Here is a 25,683-nt window from a genome sequence, read left to right as displayed (position 1 = left end):
CAGAAATAGACGGTAGCGGCTAAGCAAAGTGCTTTGTCCCTAGCAGCACTAATTGTGTATTGTTGAACTAAAATGAGTATCTTGTCCAGTTTTAACTCTCTTGTGCTTGGCAATTGGCTGAATTGGAAAGTCAGAGACACTTTAAAAATGAGGAGAGAATATTGCTGAGTATTGAAGCTGCCAAGAATCTCCTTTCAAAACCTAAAAAGTCTGTTACATAAATTATGTACTCTTTTAACTCTCTTCAACTTTCATCTACACAATTGATCATTGAAACTACTTTAGAATACGCATATCAATTATTTAGCATATTTTAAAAGCTTCCTTAATAACATCTTTAATAAGTGGATGCAATTACGTATTTATTTACTGCAAACAGTTATGAATAACAGATAACCTAATTATAGTTTATCATTACCTCTAACTATTCCAATGGAAAGGTTTCTCTCACTGTATTCATATTGTTGCTGCATGACTATGGAAAGCAGCAGCTTGTTTTCTGTGATCATAGATTTTAAATATTTACTCGCTAGTGCTGCATAATTTAGCACACTGTAGTTGGAAAGCAGTTTGTATGGTAGTGGATGCTTTGTCGGTGTTACAGAATACAGTTTCCCTCTGTGACTTCTATGTGAGGTTGTAAAAATGGAAAGTATTCTACTTCGTTTTTCTAACCAATTAAAATCTGTTTAGCTGTAAATCCATAGAAAACCAATGTTTATGGTATATTTCAATTTTATTTTGTAGAATTACTATATAGTTTAAGAATTCAAGCATTGTTTTTCATGGGCTACTAGTGCACAATATCAAAAATAAAATATATTCATTTTGGTAATGTAAATCTTTTTTTTTAAAGATCTTATTTATTTATTTGAAAGAGAGAGACAGCTACAGAGGGAACACAGCCAGGGGTGAGGGAGACACAGGCTTCCAACTGAGCAGGGAGCCCGTTGTGGGGCTCCATTCCAGGACAGCTTGTTTGATGCATGGTATCTGTCCTAAGAAATCAAAACAAAGTTCTGTATTTTAAAATATGGAATCACAGGCTATTTAGTGAGGCAAGAAAAGTTTTGTTTTGTTCACTCTAATAAATGTTACATTTATGATCTTGCTATATTCTTTGTGTGATTGGTTATTGGTTGCCTTACCACATAATAGAAAATAAATAGTTCCAATTACCTGTTTTTGTAAGAATAATGAAAATAATCCAAATTATTAGCACGTTAAAAAGGTGAAAAACATTTTAAAGTTTAACTTTGAACTTTCAACTCGGCATTCTGAACGATTTCCTTTGCCATGTGGGTGCACAGTCCGGCAGTACAGATTGTTAATTTTCACTTCCAGCTCTTACTATAATTTCTTATGCAGTTCAGGATCATGTCTGGTAGTCCTTGCTCCAACACAATCTTTCAGTACTGCAAAACAATCTAGGATTACACTTTGCAATAATTTATCATACCCCTTATGAATGTGGATAAAAATTTCCGTTTCATAAAAAGCCTTTATACTGTCCTGGGTTTCAATCCTTGAAAATAACGGGAATATAAAAAGTGCACACGTTCCTTAATATTTTGTAAGTATTTACCTACAGTCAACTACAGCTTGGCTTAGGGAACCTTCACAACAAGATAGTAAGGAATAGCGGCATTTTTATCAAAGTGGGTCTACACTAGTGCAATGAATTTAGTGACTCCTCTGAAAGCACCTCTCTGCTCTGTGGGTATCAAGAGGAGCGGGACGGAGGGGGCGCAGTGCATACTGGGTCTTGTAGTTCCGGCGCAAAGGAGAGGGCGCGGTGTTGCGTAGCACTCTGGGAGTTGAAGTCCACTTGTCCAGTGGGAACTCAAAGAAGGCATAATGTGAATTGTCCGTCAGAGACACCAGTTACAGACTGATGCTTTCCCTTGGCTCTGCGCTTGCCGTATTGGTGACCTAAGGGCTGGGGTGGCGAACAGTAGGGAAAAAGAATGAAGTGGAGCATGGGTCTGTGGGCTGCAGATACTGCTACAACAAATCAAAAGGCTTTCGTGCCCCGGAAGTGGCTGACTTACTCGGTTCGAAGGGGAGGCCTTTCCTCTTACTACGGTGGCCGGGGAGCTCGGGTGGCTGTGGCAGCGGCGCTGAGGTCGGATCGTTTGCGTGTGTACTGGCTGCTTTTGGGGCGGCTTCTGCTAGAGCTGGAACATTTCCCGGGTTGGTGGCTCCTGCACATTTTTTACACCTTTCCAGTTTTGTTTCGGTGAGGGGCGCTTTGAGCCTGGCGGAGTCAGGAGAAGGTTGGGACTTAGTGTTTCTGGTCCCCAAATGACCGGATTTTGGGGGGACCCTGCCCTCTCTGAAGATCCTGTGGCCAACCGTTTAGGCTCTCTCTTGAGAATTTTGGCACCTCCCTCATCTGCCTTCTAGGGTAATTGGTCTTCTGACCCCCCGTTCTTCCTGGGCTCCAAAGGCTAACAAACCGTAAGCCTTCCTGTGGGGCAGCTGTTCCCCTCTTCTTGTGTCTTTTCTTGGTGTACGAGATACGACCTCTTGTCCCTTAAGCTTTCGCAGCCGTTTAACTTTTTCCCATTTAAAAGAAAAGAAAATCAAAACAAAAAACTAGATTCTCAAGATCTCAATCTTTTCATTCCTAAAACCTTTCCTCCTTTTTGGCCTTTGTTACTGCTGCGGACCTTAACACAGTCGCCTGAGTATCTTAATGTCTTCCCGTCCAGACACTAACGTTCACTCACTTTACTGGGTTCTCACTCATCCTCAACGCTTCCATCTCCATCCACATCTAAGGGCTTTATAGGTTGAAGTTCGAATACATTCTTAGGATGACTGGTGAATCTGAGAGACGTCAATGGTCAACTCGGCATGCTTCTGCTTATAGAGTTTATATTGAAGATTTCTTTGGCTTGCATTTTTGTTTTGTGTTGATTATTTTCCCACAAGGGGTTGGCTGCTAGCTTATAGTTAGAGGAGAATACCTTGTCCTACAGTTCTTTGTATCTGAGTTACTTAGGTGGGATATTCCCCACTCTATCCGTATTCGGAACATGTGTCCCCTGTGGAATTTGCAATGATTTTGTGTCAGTTAAGAGCAAATAGACACAAGGGAATGCTCTTTCCTTATTGCCTGCTTATGATTTGTAATTAGATTATGAGTCATTGAAAGTACCCAGAGGGATTGGAAAAGCTTTGAAAGGAAAGTCTGTGTATGTTCCAATTTACAAATTAATAAAGCTTCTTTCCTGAACAAGGAAGAGTTTCTAATTGGTACAATAATGTCATGCTATATTGACTTACCAGTTCATTCTCTGTAAAATTTTGGGGACGATTTAAAGTTAAAAAGTAGCCAATATAAGGAATTATATAATGTAGTAAAAAAAAGTTTGAAAACCATTTAATGCTCTTTTTCTGTAAAATGGAATGCAAATATGTTGAAAATTTTATTTGTTGTAATTGTGTATTTTTTTTAAAGATTTTATTTATTATTTGAGAGGGAGAGAAAGAGAGAGATAGCAAGGGAGAGCACAAGCAGAGGGGAGAAGGGAAAAGCAGGCATTGTGATCGATCCCAGGACCCATGAGATCAGGACCTGAGCGGAAGGGAGACACTTAACTGACTGAGCCACCCAGGCGCCCCTCTGGTGTATTGTTATATATTTTGATAAATCTGGTAAAACTACATTGTATACTATTCACTAATATTTTGTAGACAGAAATTTTTTTTACTTCCTGGCTTTATGGGGACTGTGTGACTCAAATAAGTTTGCAGCTTTTCTTTTATTCTGATTATTGCTCTATGGAAATCCTAATGGCAAAACTTGATTCTTCCATAAGCATCAAATATAATCTATACATGTCAATAAAATATAAATTTTTAAAAAAAGATTTTATTCATTTTTTGACAGAGAGAGATCACAAGTAGGCAGAGAGGCTGGCAGAGAGAGAGAGAGAGGGAAGCAGGCTTTCCACCGAGCAGGGAGCCTGATGTCCCGGGACCCTGAGACCATGACCTGAATCGAAGGCAGAGGGGTTAACCCACTGAGCCACCCAAGTGCCCCAGTAAAATATAAATATTAATACCTGTACCCTGTCAAATTGGACTTATTCCTAATTAGTCAGAAATGGTTTCAGTCATGCTTATGATTTGGAGCTAAATATATATTTCAGATTTAATTCACTCATAGAATTCTTGACTGGATAAAGGATAAGAGGCTAGATATTACACAAACTTTTTATATTTTTCCTGAGATTTTATTCATTTCGTAAGCATTTATTGAATATGTGTTGCTACTTAACTGTTGTAAGAAAAATCATCAAAACATTTATTGAAAGCATCCTCTTGTCCTCAGCTCCGTACTAGATGCTGTGAAAGCATTATTGCGTTTAATCAATATAACAACTCAGTGAGATGGTGAGCATTATTTACATTTAGCAGATCAAGAAACTGAAGCTCAAACAGTTTAAGTCATCCAGTTCATTTTGACTCTTGCCACTATACCACAGCTGCAAAGATGTGTTCTCTACCCTGGAATCTATAGGGAACATCAATTCAATAAGTATTTTTTGAAGTAGCTGTTATTTGGTACATGATATATGTTATCTGTTGCTGGAGATATAACAATGAACAAAAGAGACAAAAGTCCCTGCTCTTGGGAACCTTACAGTGTAGCAGAATGTATGGGATGGAAACCTTGCCTTCAAGAAGCAGCAAGTACAACTAATATGCTGTAGTAGATTTTACGTGTTTTAAAATGTTAAAGTTGAAAAGAGAAATTAACTAGAAAAGATTTAATGAAGAAGATGAGATTTAGTCTAGAACTAAAGTAGTGACTAGGTTTGGTAGGTGGAAACTGGGAGGAAAGTGATTCTACCTTGAGGCATAAAAAGAAGAAAATTCTGAATTTTGGGGGTGAGAAAAGAAAGGGAGGGACAGGTAACTGGACTGCTTGTATCTTCAGTTCCTTGTACACACAAGTGCTCAGTGTTGGTTGAATTTGAAACAAATATTTAAATGAATGAAGCTATGACGAGTTCAGATATGAAGCAATGAGGAATTAGATCTAGTATTATAGTGGGACTGGGAGAAAGGAATGGATTTGATAGCTGTTGTTGAAAGAACCACTAGGTTCTGTTAATTATTGAATGTTGGGAGTAGAAAGGAGAAAGGGAGGCTAGATTACCAGGTTTGAACTGAGTGGACCAGGTGTTTTGTTGATTTACTTATTTCATCAAATAAAGAAAAAAATAATGCCAATTTAACAAAGATCATCAATTATAAGATGTATTTATTTTCAGAGTTAAAATGTAAATGTATGATCTAGAAATGATGAAATAAAGTACTCCTTATGGTTGATAGACCTTATAACCAATTTTTTTTCTGTTTATAAATAAATTTGCAGTCTTTGACATGAATTCAATCATTGAGCATTTACTTATTTTTTTTTAAAGGTTTTATTTATTTATTTGACAGATAGAGATCACAAGTAGGCAGAGAGGCAGGCAGAGAGAGAGTGGAGGAAACAGGCTTCCCGCTGAGCAGAGAGCCTGATGTGGGGCTCGATCCCAGGACCCTGGGATCATGACCTGAGCCAAAGGCAGAGGCTTTAACCCACTGAGCCACCCAGGCGCCCCGAGCATTTACTTATTAACTGGGCACTCTCCTAGGTCACAATGATGAAATGGTGAGTAAATACAGTCATAGAACATATTGTATAACTGGAGAGGCAGACATACATCAAATGTTCAAAGAAATTTAAAGTTCCAGTTATTTTAAGTGCTATAAGAAAGGACTTGATGTTCTACAGAGGAAAAACTATTTATAAGAGAGATAGCAGGGTAGATAGGGAGAGGCCAGATGAAAGATGATATCTTGGACAAGATGGTGATGAAGATAAAGTGGGTGGATTAGAGATATTTAGGAGGTGGAAATGGGTGATAGACCGGATGTGAGGAATGAGGGAGAGGAAGGTGGTGCCACAGCTCGCTTTTTGGCTTATGTAACTGGATGGATAGTAGTACAGTGCACTGAGAAAACACTGTATGACCAGGTTTGGGGGAGATGGTTTGTTAATTTTTTTTTATGGTGGCATCAATTTTCAAGGTTGATTTATTTTTTTTTCTTTTATGTCATTGTTTGAATTAAGTATACTTGAGGAATGTTGTACTGAAATACATTTTTTTCAGGGTTGTTTTTTTTTTAAGATTTTATTTATATTCATATGAGAGAGAGAGCACAGAGAAGCAGAAGGAGAGGAAGAAGCAGACTCCCTGCTGAGCTGGGAGCCTGACATGGGACTCCATCCTAGATCTAGAGATCATGACCTGAGCCAAAGGCAAATGCTCAACCATGTGAGCCACCCAGGCTCCATCTCCTGCCTTTTTTTTCCTTGAGTGAGCAGGGATAAAGTTCTAGATGAAAGCATTTGGAAATATGTTGGTATTTGTTTTGAATTTATATGTAACATAATCATACATATGAATAGGTATATGATCTTTATTTTCACGTGGGATTATGGGCAGTAAATTGGGCATCTGGTTAAATTCTAACTTCATTCAGTTAGTGTTTATGTAAATTTAAATGTGTATTAGGGAAGAAAGAAATGCTCTTGATTTTTCCTTGAAATATCTCCTTTGTGTAAATTTTGATAGATTAATGCAATCAGTTTATTTTTTAAATTTTATGTTTCATAGTAAAGCAGAAGAATGTGTAGAGCAGAGAGCATGGCCTCTGGAGTCAGACTGCCTAGACTCAAGGTGTGTTTTGCTATTTACTAGCAGGATGACCTTGTAGAAGTTATTTAGTCTTTCCAAGCCTTTTTTCCCCTTAATCTATAAAATGAAGATAATAATAGTATCTACACTATAGAGTTGCTATAAGGATTAAATGAGAAGATACATGTGCATAGGTTAACAAAATTCCTGGTACAGAGTTTGTGTTTATTATTGTTATAGATATGTGGCCTGAAATTGTCTGTATGTCTGTGATGACGTTTTAATTATAGAAATCCTTATAAACTAAAAGATCTCAATTGGAGAAAAAATTTGCTTGGTTAGTCATATTTGAATTTGGAGTAAATATTATGTAAGATAGTTTTGCTGATTCATAATTGTCATGAGTTAACACATGTCCTCTTTTAAGCATTTTCATCAGAGATTATGTTTAGTCTACAGCTGTAATAGGAAACTAATGGTGGGTTGGTTTGTAATTACATATTATTTCTTAGTATTATTACTTTTATTTTTAGCCAGCCTTTTCTGAACTTCACACTTGCTTTTAGTGCTTATGGATAGGATAAAAAAGTAGTTAAACTTAATAAAATCTGATCAGCTGCTTGAAAGTCAATTTAATTTCCACACTAGTTTTTTCTTTTGAAAGTTTCAAACCTAGGGCCCCTCGGTGGCTCAGTTAAACATCTGCCTTCAGTTTAGGTCATGAACCCAGTATCCTGGAATTGAGTCCTGCCCTGGGTTCCTTGCTCAGCGGGGAGCCTGTGTCTCCTTCTGTCCCTCCCCCAAATTGTGTGCACATTCTCTCTCTCTCTCTCAAAAAAAAAAAAAAAAAAAAAAATCTTAAAGTTTCAAGCCTATTAAAAAACTGAAAGAATTGTACAACAAATACCTGTATATCTTTTACTTAGATTCAGTAGTTGTTAACATTATATCTTACTTGCTTTCTCTCTCTCTAAATACACACACATGGCATGCTTTCTTTTTCTTGCTGAACCACTGGGAACTAAGGTGGAGTCATCCTGACATTTCACTCCTAAGTTCTTCATCATGTATCTCTTATGAACCAGGACATTCACCTACTTGGCTATAATGCTATGTGCACACCCAAGTAATTTAACAGTGATTGACAATACTATCTGATGTATAGGCCATACTAAAAAATATGAATTTGCCCAGTTGTTTATCAGTAATGTCCCTTATAGCTTTAAAAAAAATATTTAAAAAATACTTACAATTTGGGCACCTGGGTGTCTCAGTCAGTTAAGCATCTGACTCTTGGTTTCTGCTCAGGTCATGATCTCAGGGTTCTGGGATTGAGCCCCACACTGGGCTCTGTGTTCAGTGTAGGGTCTGCTTGTCCCTCTCCTTCTGCTCCCCCCTACCCCCTGCTTGCACTCTCTCTCAAATCTTTTAAAAAAATACTTCCAATCAGAGATTATGAATTTTCTTTTTTTTTTAAGATTTTTTTTTTAAAAATTTATTTGACACAGAGAGAGAGAGAGAGAGATCACAAGTAGGCAGAAAGGCAGGCAGAGGGAGAGGGGGAAGCAGGCTCCCTACTAAGCAGAGAGCCGGATGCGGGGCTCGATCCCAGGACCCTGAGATCATGACCTGAGCCGAAGGCAGAGGCCCAACCCACTGAGCCACCCCGGCACCCTGATTATGAATTTTCTTAATTGTGTCTGTTTTCATCTATCTAGAGCAAGTCCCATCTTTTCTTTATCCTCCTTCCTTTTTTGTTTTTTTGGTCTTTCAAGACTGACAATTTTGAAGAGTCCAGGCCATTTTGTTTTGTAGAATGCCTCACAAAATGAATTTGTCTGGTTGTTTCTCCACAATTTCAGGTTAAATTTTTTTTTTCATGACTGTTAAGTAGGAGATATTGTAAACTTTCCATTTCACCACTTCGGGAAGAATATAATGGCAGTTTGTCCCATTATTGGTAATGTTAAGATCAGTCACTTAGGTTAGCCAAATTTCTACATCCTAATGTGATCTTTTCCCTTTTGAACTTAATAGTTAATCTGTGGGGGTAATACTTTCAACAGTTTTTTTTTTTTTCCTCTCCTTGGTTTTAGTAGCCATGGATCATTCTTACCTTAATCAGTCGTTGCATTGGTGGTTGCCAGATAGTGATTTTCCAGTTCTCTCAATCCTACATGTTTGCTGGCTATCTTCTCTGAAGAAGAGCTATTCCTCCTCTTTCCTTTTATTTTAGTGTCACTATGTACCCAAGGATTCTTTAAAAAAAAAATTATCAGCTATAAATCTATTGCCATTCTTCTTTTTAAAAGATTTATTTACTTATTTATCACAGAGAGAAAGCACAAGTAGAGGGAGTGACAGGCAGAGGGAGAGGAAGAAGCAGGCTCCCTGTGGAGCAAGGAACCTGATGCAGGGCTCAATCCCCCTGGGATCATGGCCCGAGCTGAAGGCCAATGCTTAACCAACTGAGCCACACAGGCGCTCCTTCTTTTTTTTTTTTGAAGTAGGCTCCGCACCCTGTATGGGACTTGAACTCATGACCCTGAGATCAAGAGTTTCATGCTCCACTGACTGAGCCAGCCAGGTGCCCCACCATTATTCTTTTGATGATTAAATTATCTTAAATTTGATTAATCAAGTTCAAGCCAGTTTCTTTGGCCTTTGCCAAAGGAACTGGCATTCACATTGGTATCTGGGCACATTCTTATTTTTTTGTACAATAAGAAGTTCCAGGCTCACCTTGTAAATTCCCTGCTTGAGACCTGGATTAGTCATTTTACCATGGAGTCCTTGTTCAGTTTAGTGGGAAATGGTACTCAGAAACAAGATTTGGGCATTGAATGTACTCATTGCTACTGGAGTACATTGCTTTTAGGATACAAACATGCACACACACACATACTTATAAGATACCTTAATTCATACTCAGAACCACAGAATTCATCTTCAGCTTCTGGCAGTTCATATTTTATCTCCCTTTTCCTACAGGGAATTCTGATTTAAAACCGTATCAGTATATTTACTCATCTAATCTCTCCTGTAAAACACTTAAGATAGTTTTGATATTACTATAGTGGTACTCTCTCCAACAACAGATTTACCAATTAAAGATTTCTTTGCCATTTTATGTCCTTAGACTGTATCCCACTAAAGACCTAGAGTCAAATTATGTGTTCAAAGTTATTTATATTATATTTTCTTTGTGATTTTGTTATCAGCTTAAAATATAAAGTTCCTACTAAACTACATTTTAATAGATTCTGTATTCGGTAAAATGACTAAAGTAGCCATAATAATTTAAACCTTTATCATAATATGTATATTGTTATAGGGAACTCTATAACAGTTATATCAGGTAGAAAATAAACATTTTTTTAATCTTTGTAAAGCTTTAAACCCTTAGCTTTATTTTCAAATTGATATACTATTGTTTAAAATTAGAAATGGGAAAATGACATCAAACAATTCCATTTGTAAGCCAAAACAATTGTGTTTGTGAACATTTTAAACAATGCTCTTTTGACCGATTATACAATTCAAGCATTAATATTTAACAATAGACATAATTGTTGAGGGTACTTTAATCTTGCTATTATATGGGTGGTTGAACCCAATTAATAATTAGTGAGTGAGTTTGAACCAGATAGCAGATTAGATTCCTGGGGATGGGAGTGATATATTTATTTATTTATTTATTTATTTATTTATTTATTTATAAAGATTTTATTTATTTTTTGACAGAGAGAGAGAGATCACAAGTAGGCAGAGAGGCAGGCAGAGAGGAGGGGGAAGCAGGCTCCCTGCTGAGCAGAGAGTCTGATGTGGGGCTCGATCCCAGGACCCTGAGATCATGACCTGAGCCGAAGGCAGCAGCTTAACCCACTGAGCCACCCAGGCGCCCGGGAGTGATATATTTTTTAATCTTTTAAATTTACACTTTTTCTTTTATTGTTCATAGGGAAGATTAGGGATAGATTGGAGTGTATTATACGGGAAAATGGTTAAAACCTGTTATTAATACTACGACTTACTGGCTAACTAGATACTTTGTAAATTCCCTTTCAATCCTGAGATTCTGACATCCTTCAGTTCTTGTAGAGGTTAGGTTAATTTTGTTAATGATTAAGTAATTTGACCCTGTATTTTTCTTATGCAGACTGCATGTTTCACCACTTGCAAAGTTGCTTTGGAAGCTCCGAACATTTATAGATACGTTGGACCAGTCAGAGGTTACCTGACATAATTAAAATTTATTTCTCAAGCTAGAGTAAATATTATATACTTCCTAGAGATAAGATCAGGGAGATCAAGGAATGCTTCAGACAACCCAGATATCATTAATACTTCTCACTATAATTTTAAGTAGTGATTGAAGTCACTTAAACTCTTTATATCCCATTTAGATGGTTATGATGACAACTTTATAATCTGTGAATGTGTAGTACTCCATGCTGCACAAATGGAGGTTTTTTTTTTTTTAAGATTTTATTTATTTTGACATAGAGAGAGCACAATCAGGAGGAGTGGGAGAGTACTTAGTTTCTTTTTTTATTTAAGAGAATAAAGCACAGCTAGTACATATTGAGTTATCATTGTAAAGAAACTGTGTATTGATTTAGTGTTTTTAACTGGAGGGTGTATTCCTGAGGAGTTTTAAGAATGTTTAGAAGCTGGGGCGCCTGGGTGGCTCAGTGGGTTAAAGCCTCTGCTGTCGGCTGTGATCATGATCCCAGTGGGTCGTGGTCTCGGGATCCTGGGATCGAGTCCCGCGTCGGGCTCTCTGCTTGGCAGGAAGCCTGCTTCCTTCTCACTCTCTCTGCCTGCCTCTCTGCCTACTTGTGATTTCTCTCTGTCAAATAAATAAATAAAATCTTTAAAAAAAAAAAAAAAAAAAAAAAAAGAATGTTTAGAAGCTGTATTCTTGAGGTAAAACTCTCTCATTAGTCCCTTATTAATCTTTTTGCTATAAGCTCTTTTATCCCTCTTTTAAAAGCCAGTTTCTGAATATGTGAGTCCTGCCCTTATTATGTTGCTGTTCCTTTGCTCAACTTTTTAACTCTTACTGCCATCTACTTTGCCTAACCCACAGCTCTGAAAGAGGACAATTCAAATAAATATTACCAGCATTCTCCCTTTCTTAATATTTGTGACTTTTTAAAAGAGATAAACATGCTGGGTTTACAAACAACATTTTTAGACAACACGTTCAGTGTATGAAGATGGAAGACTGGCAAATATAGGGAAAGAGGGAAAAAGAAATGGATACAGTAATTGATGTTTCTGCAGACAAAGAACTGAGATGGAGAGAAATAAGAGAGCAGAGATGACAGACCAACATATTGAGAGACATTCAAGGTCAGACAAGGGATTAATATTTGTTACTAAAAATGCAAGCAGGAAAAAAAAATGCAAGCAGGTAGAAAAGGTTACAGTAGATGAAAACTTAGAATGGACCTCACAGTTCATTTTATTTGATGGTATAGCTAAAAGCACATAAAAATTTTTAAATCAATATCTATATTTCATCTTGCTGCAGAATACCATTTGGGGAAGATGCCCAAGCATACGCAAATCCTGTAAAGTCTGCAGTGTTTTTGTCGGTTGTACTATGTGACTGAGATATATTCTGTAGAGTCAGTCCCTAAAGTTCTGTCAGGAGCTTTTTCTTGGCTTTAAATTCTCAGTGGATAAAATATTCTTCTATCTATTGCCATAAGGGAGAGGCTGATTACCTTCATCTGCCCTTCAGGGACATTGATTTGAGTACCCTTTACATTCATCAGTTTATAATTTATTGACTGTCTTAATGCATGGTTATGGTTAGAAAAGTGACTCTCTAAAAATGACATCAGGGTCTCAATCAATGATTTTCATATCAAATGTAGCTCTGCTTTCCAAAAGAACTCTGCTCAATGTTCACTCTGCTTTTCACATCATTAAAATAGTAAAGTTTAGGAATAAACCTCATCTGGTAGCTTTATGTTTACTAAGATAAAATAAAATAGAGATTTCTCCTCTTTATTGCTATTTTTTAATTAAAATGGATTTGTCAGAAGGCAAGCAGTGAACAGAAATATGGGAATGGTGGATGGTAAGATTTATTGTAGTATCCATTAATAAAGAAAGTCTACTTGAAAAAGTTACTAATTTCTCTAAGGTTTAGGAAATAACCATAAATCCCTTCTTAAAAAAAAAAAAAGAAAAAAAACCATACCCCCCCCCCCTTTTAACCATAAATCCCTTCTTAAAAGTGTTTGGAAGGGCAGCTGGGTAGCTCAGTCGGTTAAGCATTTGCCTTCAGCTCAGGTCATGATCCTGGGGTCCTGGGTTAGAGTCCCACATCGGGTTCCCTGCTCAACAGGAAGTCTGCTTCTCCCTCTGCCTGCCTCTCTCTCTCTCTTTCAAATGAATAAATACACTCTTAAAAAAGTGGAAGTTGTGAAGAATGTTATTTTGATGGTTTTCTAGACTAAGATTCTGACATTACATAAACTCAACAAGAATTCTGGCATATCAGCTTGATCACTGGAGCAGTGAAACCAGGTATTTCAGGTAACAAAAGAGACAAATATACTAGGTAATGGGTAAATCATCACTTCACTTTATACCTAGTAGAATGAATTTTAATTCATTTTTAATTTTTTAAAAATCAAGAAAGCTTGGGAAGGGAATTTCTGGGTGAGGATGGTTTAGACTTTTTAATGGTACTACTATTAAAGTGCATTGTGGTTTCGATTGTGTTTTTTGCTAATCTGTAGTTAAACTAAAAGTACTGTTTGTCTTGCCTTTTCTTGGCTTATTTCACATCAGTATAAAAAACATTTTAATAGACTGAATGGACTCAATTATTAATTTATTCCTTTTCCTCTTTCCAAGTCTTACTATTATTTCAAGGAGGAAAAAAAATTATGAATTAACTAGGGATATCCTCCCAGTCATTTTATTCAGCCAGAGCTACCCTAGGGAATTGCATTGAGGAAGTTATGTTTTCTACATGACTAAATTGCTGAATCTGATGTCTTTAAGAACGGAAGAATAACATTGTTTATCTTAAAAAGGAAAAAGCACTGGCTCAGCATTTTATTTTTCTTAGAAGCTGCTTTGGATTTTGTAATAGAATGTGTTCTCTGTAGGTTTCTTAGTCAAACAGTTTTAGGCATGTTTGTAATTTCCTGTATTGTTTTTAATCTGAGCAATTTATTTTTGAATATTATTTTAATGTAAACATTAAATGTAAACAATTTAAATAAAGAGAAGTACAAAAATAAATAAAAGATGACATTTCATCTCTTAGTTCCACTTTTAGCATGGACTTCTAGACATTGTTTTTGCATATTTGTGTGTGTGTGTGTGTGTGTGCAGCTGTATATACATATATAGTATATACACATAGATATGTAAATTGTATTCATGCTATTCTCTCTTCCTTTTCCTCACCTTCTATAAAGTTAGTAAACTTTTATTTTTTATTTTATTTAATTAACTTATTTATAAAAAGATTTTATTTATTCACTTGAGACAGCAAGTTAGAGAGAGCATGAGCAGGGGGAGGGGCAGGGGGAGAGGGAGAAGCTGACTCCCCTTTGGGCCCAGGACCCAGAGATCATGACCTGAGCCAAAGGCAGATGCTTAACTATCTGAGCCACCCAGGTGCCCCTAAACATTACTTTTTTAGAGCAGTTTGGGATAGATAGCAAGATGGAGCAGACAGAGTTCCTATATCCCTCCTGTCCCACAAAATGGAGAACTTTGCCCACTATCAACATCCTGTACCAGAGTGATATATTTGTTACCACTGAACCTACACTGACACATCATTATCACTCCAGCTCTGTGGTTTATATTAGGGTTGACTTTTGGTGTAAATTAATGTATGATGACGTGTATCTACAACTGTAGTACTACAGAGTATAGTTTTATTGCCTAAAAATCCTCTGTGTTCTTCCTGCTCATTCTTTGCCCCTACTGCCCCCATCCCTCAAAAACACTGATCTTTTTGCTATTTCCGTAGTTTTGCCTTTTCCACAATATCATTCTGTTGGAATCATACAGTTTGATTAAGATTGGCTTCTTTCACTTTGTAATACACACTTAGTTTTCCTTAATACCTTTTTATGGGCTTGATAGCTCATTTCTTTTGAGTGTTTGAGTTAGTCTGTTGTCTGGATGGATTATAGTTTATTTATTCATTCACCTACTGAAGGACATCTTAGTTACTTCCAAGTTTGGTAGTTATGAATAAAACTGCTATAAACATCTGTGTGCAGGTTTTTGTGGATTGTTTTTATTTCATTTGCGTAAATACCAAGGACCACAATTGCTGAATCATATGCTTAAGAGTATGTTTAGTTTTGTAAGAAGCTGCTGAACTGTCTTCCAAAGTAGCTGTAACATCTTGCATTCCTATCAGCAATGAATGAGAGTACTTATTGCTTGACATCCTTGCTGGCATTTGGTATTATCAGTGTTCTGGATTTTGCCCATTTTAATAGGTATGTAGTGCTATCTCATTGTTTTAATTTGATTTCCTTGATAACATGTGGAACATATTTTCGTATGCTTATTTGCCCATCTTTATATCTTTTTTGGTGAGGTGAATCTGTTAAGGTCTTCAGCCCATTTTAAAATTAGGTGGTTCGGGGCACCTGGGTAGCTCAGTGGGTTAAGCCTCTGCCTTCGGCTCAGGTCATGATCTCAGGGTCCTGGGATCGAACCCCGCATCGGGCTCTCTGCTCAGCAGAGAGCCTGCTTCTCCCTCTCTCTGCCTGCCTCTCTGCCTACTTGTGATCTCTCTCTGTCAAATAAATAAATAAAATCTTAAAAGAAAAATAAAATTAGGTGGTTCATTTTCTTATTGTTGAGTTTTAAATGTTCTTTTTTTTTTAATACTTTTTTTTTTTTTTTTTTAAAGATTTTATTTATTTATTTGACAGAGAGAGATCACAAGCAGGCAGAGAGGCATGCAGAGACAGAGAGAGAGAGGGAAGCAGGCTCCCCGCCGAGCAGAGAGCCCGATGCGGGACTCGATCCCAGGACCCCAAGATCATGACCCGAGCCGAAGGCAGCGGCCCAAACCACTGAGCCACCCAGGCGCCCCGAGTTTTAAATGTTTGTTGTGTATTTTGAATAGCAGTCCTTTAGCAGATGTGTCTTTTGCAAATATTTTCTCCTAGTCTGTGGCTTGTCCTTCCATTCTCTTGACATTGTCTCTTACAGAGAAGTTTTTAATTTTAATGAAGTCCAGCTTACCAGTTGTTTCTTTCAGGAATTGTGCTTTTGGTGCTATATCTAAAAAGTTATTGCCATGCTACAGGTCATTTAGGTTTTCTTCAATGTTATCTTCTAGGACTTTCATAGTTTTGTGTTTTACATTTAGGTCTATGAATTTGAGTTAATTTTTGTGAAGGGTGTATGATCTATTCTATCTCCTTTTTTTTTTTTTTTTATGTGTATATCCAGTTGTTCCAGCACCATTTTTTTTTTTTAAAAGATTTTATTTATTTATTTGACAGACAGAGATCACAAGTAGGCAGAGAGGCAGGCAGAGAGAGAGAGGAGGAAGCAGGCTGTCCGCAGAGCAGAGAGCCTGATGCGGGGCTCGATCCCAGAACCCTGGGATCATGACCTGAGCCGAAGGCAGAGGCTTTAACCCACTGAGCCACCCAGGCGCCCCTCCAGCACCATTTATTGAAAAGGCTCTTTGCTCTGTTGTATTGCCTTTGTTCCTTTGTCAAAGACCAGTTAACTATATTTATGTGTATCTATTACTGGCCTCTCTATTCTGTTCTGTCAATCTGTTTGTCTGCTCTTTTGCCAGTATCAATAATGTCTTTGTCTGATTTTGGTATTAGGGTAATGCTGACATCATGGAATGAGTTAGGAAGTATTTTCTCTGCTTTTATCTTTTGGGAGACATTGTAGAGAATTAGTATAATTTCTTCCTTAAATATATCATAGAATTCAGCAATGAAACCATCTGAACCCAATGCTTTCTTTTTTGGACGTTTATTAATTATTGATTTGATTTTTTTAATAGATATAAGTCTATTTAAATTGTCTATTTCTTGTGTGAGTTTTTGGCAAACTGTGTCGTTAGAGGAATTGCTTCATTTCATCTAAATTACCAAATTTGCTCACATAGAATTATTCATAATACTCCCATATTGTCCTTTTAATGTCCATGGGATCTGTGGTGATGGCTCCTGTTTTATTTCTGATGTTAGTCATTTGTATGTTCTCTTTTCCTTTGCCTGGCTAGAGGCTTATAGATTTCATTGATCTTTTCAAAGAACTAGCTTTGGTTTTGTTGATTTTCTCTACTGATTTCTTTCTTCCTGCCTTAATTTTTGTTACTTCCACCCCTCCCTTTTTTTCTGGCTTACGTTAGATTTAATTTGTTCTTCTTTTTCTAGTTCCCTAAGGTGGAAGCTTAAATTATCGATTTTGGATCTTTCTACTTTTCTAATATATGTATTCAGTGCTATTAATTTCCCTGTAATCTTTTTTAAAAAATTTTTAAGGATTATTTATTTATTTATTTGACAGACAGAGGTCATAAGTAGGCAGAGAGGCAGGCAGAGACAGCGAGAGAGGGAAGCAGGCTCCCTGCCGAGCAGAGAGCCCGATGCGGGGCTTGATCCCAGGACCCTGAAATCATGACCTGAGCCGAAGGCAGAGACTTTAACCCACTGAGCCACCCAGGCGCCCCTCCCTGTAAATTTTAAGAGAATTTTCTGCATCTCACAAATTTTAAATTGTATTCTCATTTTCATTCAGTTAAAAACTTTTCTGAATTTCTCTTGAGATTTCTTATTTGGCCCTGTTTTATTTGAAGTATTTTATTTAATTTCCAAGTGTTTGGAAAATTTCCAGCTAACTTTCTGTTATTGATTTCTTGTTTAATTCCATTTCAGTGGGAATAATATTGTATGATTTCTATTCATAAATGACAAATTTAAAAAATTTTGTCAAAAGCTGTTTTATGGTCCAGAATCTTGTCCATCTTGGTGAACATTCCATGTGAACTTGAGAATAATGTGTAATCTGTTTCTGTTGAGTGAAGTAGTCTGTCAATTCTGTCTAGTTGGTTGATGGCCCTATTCAATTCAACACTGTCTTTACTGATTTTCTGCATGCTGGCCCTGTATTTCTTTCTGTTAGAAGGGTATTACAGTCTCCAACCTTAATAGAGGAATTATCTATTTCTTCTCACAGTTTTAGCAAGTATGTTGATGCTCCCCGGATATCTTTTTATGGTAATAAATATAGATCTATGTCATAATATGTGCATACCATAGTTTTGTCATCAGCAGATACTTGTGTCTATTAGCACACCTGTGTGCTAGGTGTGAGAATACAGTAGTGAACAAGACATATTCTCTGTACTCATGGACTTTATTATTTGAGAAATTATGATGTAAAATACTTGTTTCTTCAGGCTCACCAATTTCACCTCTTATGATGATGAAAAAATATGAAATTCCTTTAATGTGCATTATTTAGATTTAGTAAATTTGAAAATATTTTCCTATTTTTATTTGTCTTTTTCTTTTAGAGTGCACAGATTTTTTTTTCTATTTGGTTGTTTTTTCCCTAATTGATTTATAGGAGCTCTTCTTATAGTAGAGACATTCAATTCAGTTTTGGGGGAGTCAAAAGTTACACATGGATTTTCACTAAACAGGGGTCAGCATCCCAAACCCTGCATGTCTATTATTCAAGGGTCAACTGTGTGTGAATTATTAAACTAGCAACAGCTTAACTATTTTGACATTATGATAATAATTTTATTATTCTCATCTACCCTATGTACAATGGCAATAAAAGTATTCTTATAGCATAGTCAAGGATATGTTACAAACATTTTTTTTTTTAAGATTTTATTTATTTGTCAGAGAGAGGGAGAGCATACAAGCAGGCAGAGTGGCAGGCAGAGGCAGAGGCAGAGAGAGAGAAGCAGGCTCCCGGCTGAGCAAGGAGCCCGATGTGGGACTCGATCCCAGGACCCTAGGATCATGACCTGAGCTGAAGGCAGCGGCTTAACCCACTGAGCCACCCAGGCGTCCCTACAAAACATTTTAAATGTTTCATGTTTGGGGGGTATAGTTATTTGGAGTAAATAGTCAATAAAGCAGGAATTTTGAGGAAAAATAATAAAGGAATAACCTAACAATTTATTCTACTCTAAATTCCTTGAGAGCGCCGAATCCTAACCACTAGACCACCAGGGATCTAAATTCCTTGAGATTTGAAAATTTTTCTCATTAATTTCTGAATCTGTCACAGCATCTTACCTTGGCTAGCTATTTATTATATATCTTTGTCTTTATGTTCCTCCCACCCACTTTAACAGATCATTTTTACATTCTTTTTAAAGACTGTCCAGGGTATTCCTGGTAACCAGTGCTGCAAGCTTTTTGAACCAAAGTCTTCCCCATGACCTACTTTATTTCTGACTTAGAAAGAAAATGTGTGTATATTCCCTTATTTTAAATATTTTGAATTTAGAAGACTTGTGGTTGGTGACTTTTTTTTTTTCCCCAAGAAGATGTATTTATGTGAGAGAGAGAGAGCAAGCAAGGGGAGGGAGGGGCAAAGGGAGTGGGAGAGAGAGAATGTCAAGCAGAGCCCAATGTGGGACTCAGTCCTATGACCTTGAGATTATGACCTGAGCTAAAACCAAGAGTCAGATGCTCAACCAATTGAGCCACCCAGGCACTCTGGTTGGTGGGGTTTTTTTTTTGTTTTTTTTTTTAAGATTTTATTTATTTATTTGACAGACAGAGATCACAAGTAGACAGAGGCAGGCAGAGAGAGAGGAAGGGAAGCAGGCTCCCTGTTGAGCAGAGAGCCCGATGCGGGCCTCGATCCCAGGACCCTGAGATCATGACCTGAGCCGAAGGCAGAGGCTTTAACCCACTGAGCCACCCAGGCGCCCAAGGTGGGTTTTTAACAATAAAAATTTTAAATTCTAGGGGCACCTGGGTTGCTCAGTGGGTTAAAGCCTCTGTCTTCGGCTCAGGTCATGGTCTCAGGGTTCTGGGATCGAGCCCCTCATTGGGTTCTCTGCTCAGCGGGGAGCCTGCTTCCTCCTCTCTTTCTGCCTGCCTCTCTACTTGTAATCTCTGTCTATCAAATAAATAAATAAAATCTTAAAAAAAATTTTAAATTCTTAAAGTTACATCTGTTCTTTGTATAAGATTTGGAAAAGGTGGGCAGTAGTGGTGTAAAAATAACCTCGCACAATTTTACATCCACAGAAACTTGTCAATTTTTTATTTCTTTCTAACCCTTTCCCTGCCACTTCTTCAGCTAGAATCATGATGCATAATGTTTTAGATTCTCTAGTGTTTCCCCCTTATCACAAACTTTTGGAGACTTTATTTATTTATTTATTTTTAATGAATTATTTTTTAAAAGATTTTATTTATTTGAAAGAGAGAAAGAGCAAGTGCAAGCGAGGGGAAGGGGCAGAGGGAGAGAAGGAAGCAGACTCCCCTTTGAGCAGGGAGGTTGATGCAGGGCTCAATCAAGGGACTCAGAGATCATGACCTGAGCCAAAGGGAGATGCTTAACTGACTGAGCCATCCAGGTGCTCTGGTGGCATTTTTAAAAAAAAAAAATTTATTTATTGGGACATCTGGGTGGCTCAGTCCCACATTGGTCTCCTCGCTCAACAGGGAGCCTGTTCTTCCTCTGCCCGTCACTCCCCAACTTGTGCTTTCTCTGACAATTAAATCTTTAAAATAACCCGTTTATTTTTTAGAGCAAGAGGGAGTGAGAGCGCACAGCAGGGGAAGAAGCAGAGTGAGGAGGGGAGAGAGAGAATCTCAAGCAGACTCTCTGCTGACTTCGGAGCCCAATGCAGGGCTTGATCTAATGACTCCAAGATCAAGACCTGAGCTGAAATCAAGAGTCAGACACTTAACCAAATGAGCCACCCAGACACCCCTCTGGGGATATTTTTAATGGATATGTAATCAGTCATGTGGATGCACATTTTATAAACCTTTCTCCTTACTTTCCCAAATTTTGTTAAATTATGCAATTTTCTGGAGGAAGATTTTTCTTTTTCTTTTTAACAAAATATTTGATTATTTGCCAGAGGGAGGGAGCGCACAAGTGGAGAGAGCTGAAGGCAGATGCTTAATTGACTGAGCCACTCAGGCACCCCTGGAAGAAATTTTCTTTCCTTTTCTAGGTGTCAGTGAAAAAATTTCCAATTGATAGACTTTTACACCTTGTTAGAGGACTACTAGTGATATACCTTATTAATTTATCTATTCATGATTCATTTAATAAACATATTTTGAGAACTAATCACATGCCAGGCAGAACTCAAGGACATGCAAAAAGTTGACCACCTAGTGTAAGAGGTAAGAAGTAATAATAATACAGTATGATGAATGCCATGATAGAGGAGGACATAGAATCCTTTGGGAGCTAATAGCAGGACATCTGTTTTAATTTGAGGTATGGAGGTGGGTAGAAATCTTATAAGTCTGACCAGAGGAGGTGAAACTTAAGCTGGGTCTTAGGAACTCATGATAATAAGGTAGTCAAAATTGAGGGTGAGCAGGGAGGGCTTTTAGGTGGAGGGAACAGCACATGCAAAGACATGGAAGCATGTCCATTTTAGGAAGCTTTAATATATTAAAAATGCCTTCAGTGAATGGTGCATGTGAGGGAGTGGCAAGAGTGGAAGCTACATAAAAGGGCAGATGTAATTTCTTAAAGGGCCTTGGATATTCTCAAGGCTGAGGTGTAAACATAAGGCAAAGTCATTGAGGAACATGTTTGTAGCTCTGATTCTCATTTATACATCAGCATTTCTCAAAATTAATAGCTCTCACTCAGACCTCACCTTTAAGCTCGAGATCTATATTTTCAACTGCCTAGTTGGCCTCTCTAGAATGTATCACGAATGTAAGCTCCATGAGAGCAAGTATTCCACTGCTTTTGTCCTAAGCTGTATCTGCATTGCCTTGAAGAGTGCCTGGCAATAATTTTTGAATAATTAAATAAATGGATGATTCTTTAACATATCTCTTAGATATATCTCAAACTACATATAAATTAAATTCATGATCTTCCGCCTCTAACCTAACCCTCTTCTGATGCTTCCTATTTCAATGGTTGGCACCTTTTATTTAGTTTCACAAGCCCGAAATATGGGTGTATCTCTGGCAAAGCTGCCTTTCTTGCCTTCCATATGCATTTAATCACCAGGACATTGAATTTTTGACACATTTCTTTGTATGTCTCATTCTCTCCCTCTCTACTGCTCCCTTCGAAGCTATTATCTTCTCCCTTCTAGTCCTGTACAGTACTAGTAAACTCGAATGTACTCTTGTCCTTTTCAGTCTATTCATTGTGCTGCTCTGGGAGCCAAACCCACAGAATCAGATTCTAATATTCCTGTTTGAAACCAATTGTTCTTAGGATAAACAAAATTCTTAGCATTGTGTACAAGAGTATGTGTGCTCTGGCCCGTGTCACAACTCAAGCCACAACTCAAGCCCCCTTTTTGGATTTATTGTGCTCTAGTAACATTGACTTTACAACTTTTCCAACAGACCAGGCTTTCTCCTGCCTCAACTGTTCTGTATAATTAGTAGCTTTTAGCACATACTTTAAAATGGAATGTCTATTGTTAGAGAATTAAATGTATCTATACTTTTGAGTAGATATTTATAACCCTAAAAGGGCAATGTTCTGTGCAGCATTCTTTTTTTTTTTCTGTGCGGCATTCTTTTCTTGAAAAGTAAACTATCTGAATTATTGCAAATAAGCACAAGCATTTTAACATATAATTTGTTCCTCTTTCAGATTATATTGCACATCTCAACTTTCCCACAAGTCAGTTATAAAACAAATATCCGTGAGCTACATTTATTCTTATTTTAAAGTAAAAAAAATCTTCTGTTGTAGATTTAAACCATTCTGTTTTTTTTTTTTTTTTAAAGATTTATTTATTTGTGAGAGAGATGGGGTGTGTGAGCTAGGTTGGGGGAGAAGGAAGGGAGGGGCAGAAGGAGAGGGAAAGAGAGAATCTTTAGCAGACTCTGCTGAGCTCAAAGCCCCATATGGGGCTTGATTTCAGGATCTGGAGATCATGGCCTCAGCTGAAATCAAGAGTCCCATGCTTATGGCGAGGATGTGGAGAAAGGGGAACCCTCCTACACTGTTGGTGGGAGTGCAAGCTGGTGCAGCCACTCCGGAAAACAACATGGAAGTTCCTCAAAAAGTTGAAAATAGAGCTACCCTATGACCCAGCAATCGCACTACTGAGTATTTACCCTAAAGATACAAATGTAGTGATCTGAAGGGGCATGTGCACCTGAATGTTTATAGCAGCAATGTCCACAATAGCCAAACTGAAAAAACCAAGATGTCCATCAGCAGATGAATGGATGAAGAAGATGTGGTATATACATAAAATAGAACACTATGCACCCATCAAAAGAAATGAAATCTTGCCATTTGCAACGACGTGGATGGAACTAGAGGGTATTATGCTGGGCAAAATAAGTCAATCAGAGAAAGACAATTATCATATGATCTTACATGAGGAATTTGAGGGGCAGGGTGGGGGCTTGGGGAGTAGGAAAGGAATAAATGAAACAAGATGGGATTGGGAGGGAGACAAACCATAAGAGACACTTAATCTCACAAAACAAACTGAGGGTTGCTGAGGGTGGGGGAAGTAGGGATAGGGTGGTTGAGTTATGGACATTGGGGAAGGTGTGTGGTATGGTGAGTGCTGTGAAGTGTGTAAACCTGGCGATTCACAGACCTGTACCCCTGGGGCTAATAATAAATTATATGTTAATAAAAATAATTAAAAAAAAAGTCCCATGCTTAACTTACTGAGCTACCCATGTGCCCCTAAGCCGTTCTATTTTTAGCAGCATTTAAAAGATGCTGCAGTATTGGGGTGCCTGGGTGACTCAGTGGGTAAAAGCCTGTGCCTTCGGCTCAGGTCATGATCTCAGGGTCCTGGGATCAAGCCCCACATCGGGCTCTCTGCTCAGCAGGGAGCCTGCTTCCTCCTCTCTCTGCCTGCCTCTGCCTACTTGTGATCTCTGTCTGTCAAATGAATAATAAAAAAAAAAGATGCTGCAGTATTGACATAGGGGGGAAATGCCTTAAAAAACAAAACAAAACTTTAGGTTTTATATGAAAGTAGTGACTTAATCAGTTTTAGGTGGAGTTCTCCATTCTGAAGATAGTTCTCATTTATTTTTTTAAAAAATTATTTATTTATTTTTATGAGAAAGAAAAAGAGAGAAGGAGCACAAGCAGGGGGAGTGGCAGAGGGAGAGGGAGAAGCAGACTCTCCACTGAGCAGGGGGCCCGATGTAGGACTTGATCCCAGGACTGCAGAACTACAACCTGAGCGGAAGGCAGATGCTCAACCAACTGAGCCACCCAGGTGCCTGACAGTTGTCATTTCTTGAGAGACTTAAAACCAACTTCCGTCATTACAAATAAAACAAATCTTGAATAGTCTCACAAGCACCAAAGCAGAATTGTTTCACTAACTAACTTATTGTTCTTAACTGTGAGTACTTGGAAGATGTTATTGTTTGGTTTTGTATGGTAATTTTTATTGTGTATTTGGTATTTGATGTTTTTTGTAATTAAAGTGTTTATAGAATATATTATATCCTGTTATGTAAAATAGAAATTGGTTTGCTCATTTGCAGTTCAAATTGTATTCAAATTGCATTAATCATATGTAAAACTTAAGCAGTAATATACCATATAATATATACTCATGACTTATTTTTCTTTAATTTTTTTCTTTTAGCACTAAAGATACAACTTTATAGAAGAATGCAATCAAGTGATGGCTTTTTCTTTAGAATTTGAATATGGAGGCCACAGGAACAGATGAAGTTGACAAGCTAAAAACTAAATTTATATCTGCTTGGAACAACATGAAATATAGTAAGTATCATTTGAAAATTGTATAAATCTAAAGAAATATTTGAAGACATGTATCATCTGCCTTATTAAGTCACTCACAATTGCTTAAGCTTCTCTTGAATGAATATAAACATTGAATTTTGAAAACTATGGACACTGATTTTTTAAAAATTGAGATATAATTTACATACTAAAACATTTACCCTTTTATGATTCAGTGGTTTTTAATATATTTTAAGATTGTGCAACCATCATCACTATCTAATTCCAGAACATTTTTTTCACCCCTAAAAGCAATCCTGGACCCATTAGCAGCTCCCTACTTCTCTCCAGCCCCTGGGAACCACCAGTCTATTTTCTGTCTCTATGGGTTTGGGTATTGTGGACGTTTTATATAAATGGAATCATACAACTTGTGGCCTTTTGTGTCTGGCTCCTTTCATTTAGCATAATGTTTTTGAAATTCATCCATATTGTAGCATGTATGTATCACTACTTCATTCCTTTATGTGACTGAATAATATTTCATTGTATGGCCATACCACATTTTCTTTACTCACTTACTAGTTGATGGACATTTGGGTTGTTTTTGACTTCTTGGCTAATATGAATAGTGCTGCTGTGAACATTGTATATGAGTTTTTGTGTGAATATATTTTTTCAGTTCTCTTGGGTATATACTTAGGAGTAGAATTGCTAGATCATATGTTAACTCTAAGTTTAACTCTGAGGAACTACCAAGCTGTTTCTCAAAGTGGCTGCACCATTTTACATTCCCATCAGCAGTGTTCGAAGTTCTGAATTTCTCTGCATCCTAACCAACACTTTCTATTGTCCATCCTTTTTTAAATTAAGTCTTTTATTTATTTAAGTAATCTATAAATCCAGTATGAGGCTCAAACTCACAAACCGGAGATCAGGAGTCCCATGCTCTTCTGACTGAGCCAGCCAGCTGCCCCATATTGTCCATGTTTTTTAAAAAAAATTTTTAAAGATTTATTTTAGAGAGAGAGCATGAGTGGTAGGAGCAGAGAGCAAGGGAGAG

General features: G+C 37.4%; 1 protein-coding gene across 4 annotated transcripts in view; it reads left to right on the top strand.

Annotated features, from left to right (window-relative positions):
- Positions 1–1,906: 1,906 nt before the first annotated feature.
- Positions 1,907–25,683, top strand: part of ATG4C (autophagy related 4C cysteine peptidase) — an 84,448-nt gene continuing 60,671 nt past the window's right edge. The window contains exons 1-2 of one of the 4 annotated variants that reach the window (XM_046026763.1): positions 1,907–2,193; positions 24,520–24,659. In XM_046026763.1, the coding sequence (XP_045882719.1) occupies positions 24,584–24,659 (76 nt within the window). In that variant the 5' untranslated portion in view covers positions 1,907–2,193; positions 24,520–24,583. Of the gene's footprint in view, positions 2,240–24,519; positions 24,660–25,683 lie in introns of those variants that run through there. The other 3 variants (XM_046026745.1, XM_046026736.1, XM_046026753.1) reach the window with 3 other exon arrangements.

Source organism: Meles meles, chromosome 1 (genome assembly GCF_922984935.1).
Source record: "Meles meles chromosome 1, mMelMel3.1 paternal haplotype, whole genome shotgun sequence".
NCBI lineage: Eukaryota > Metazoa > Chordata > Mammalia > Carnivora > Mustelidae > Meles > Meles meles.
The sequence above is the reverse complement of the archived record's forward strand: the minus strand, read 5'-3'. Positions and strand labels throughout refer to the sequence as shown.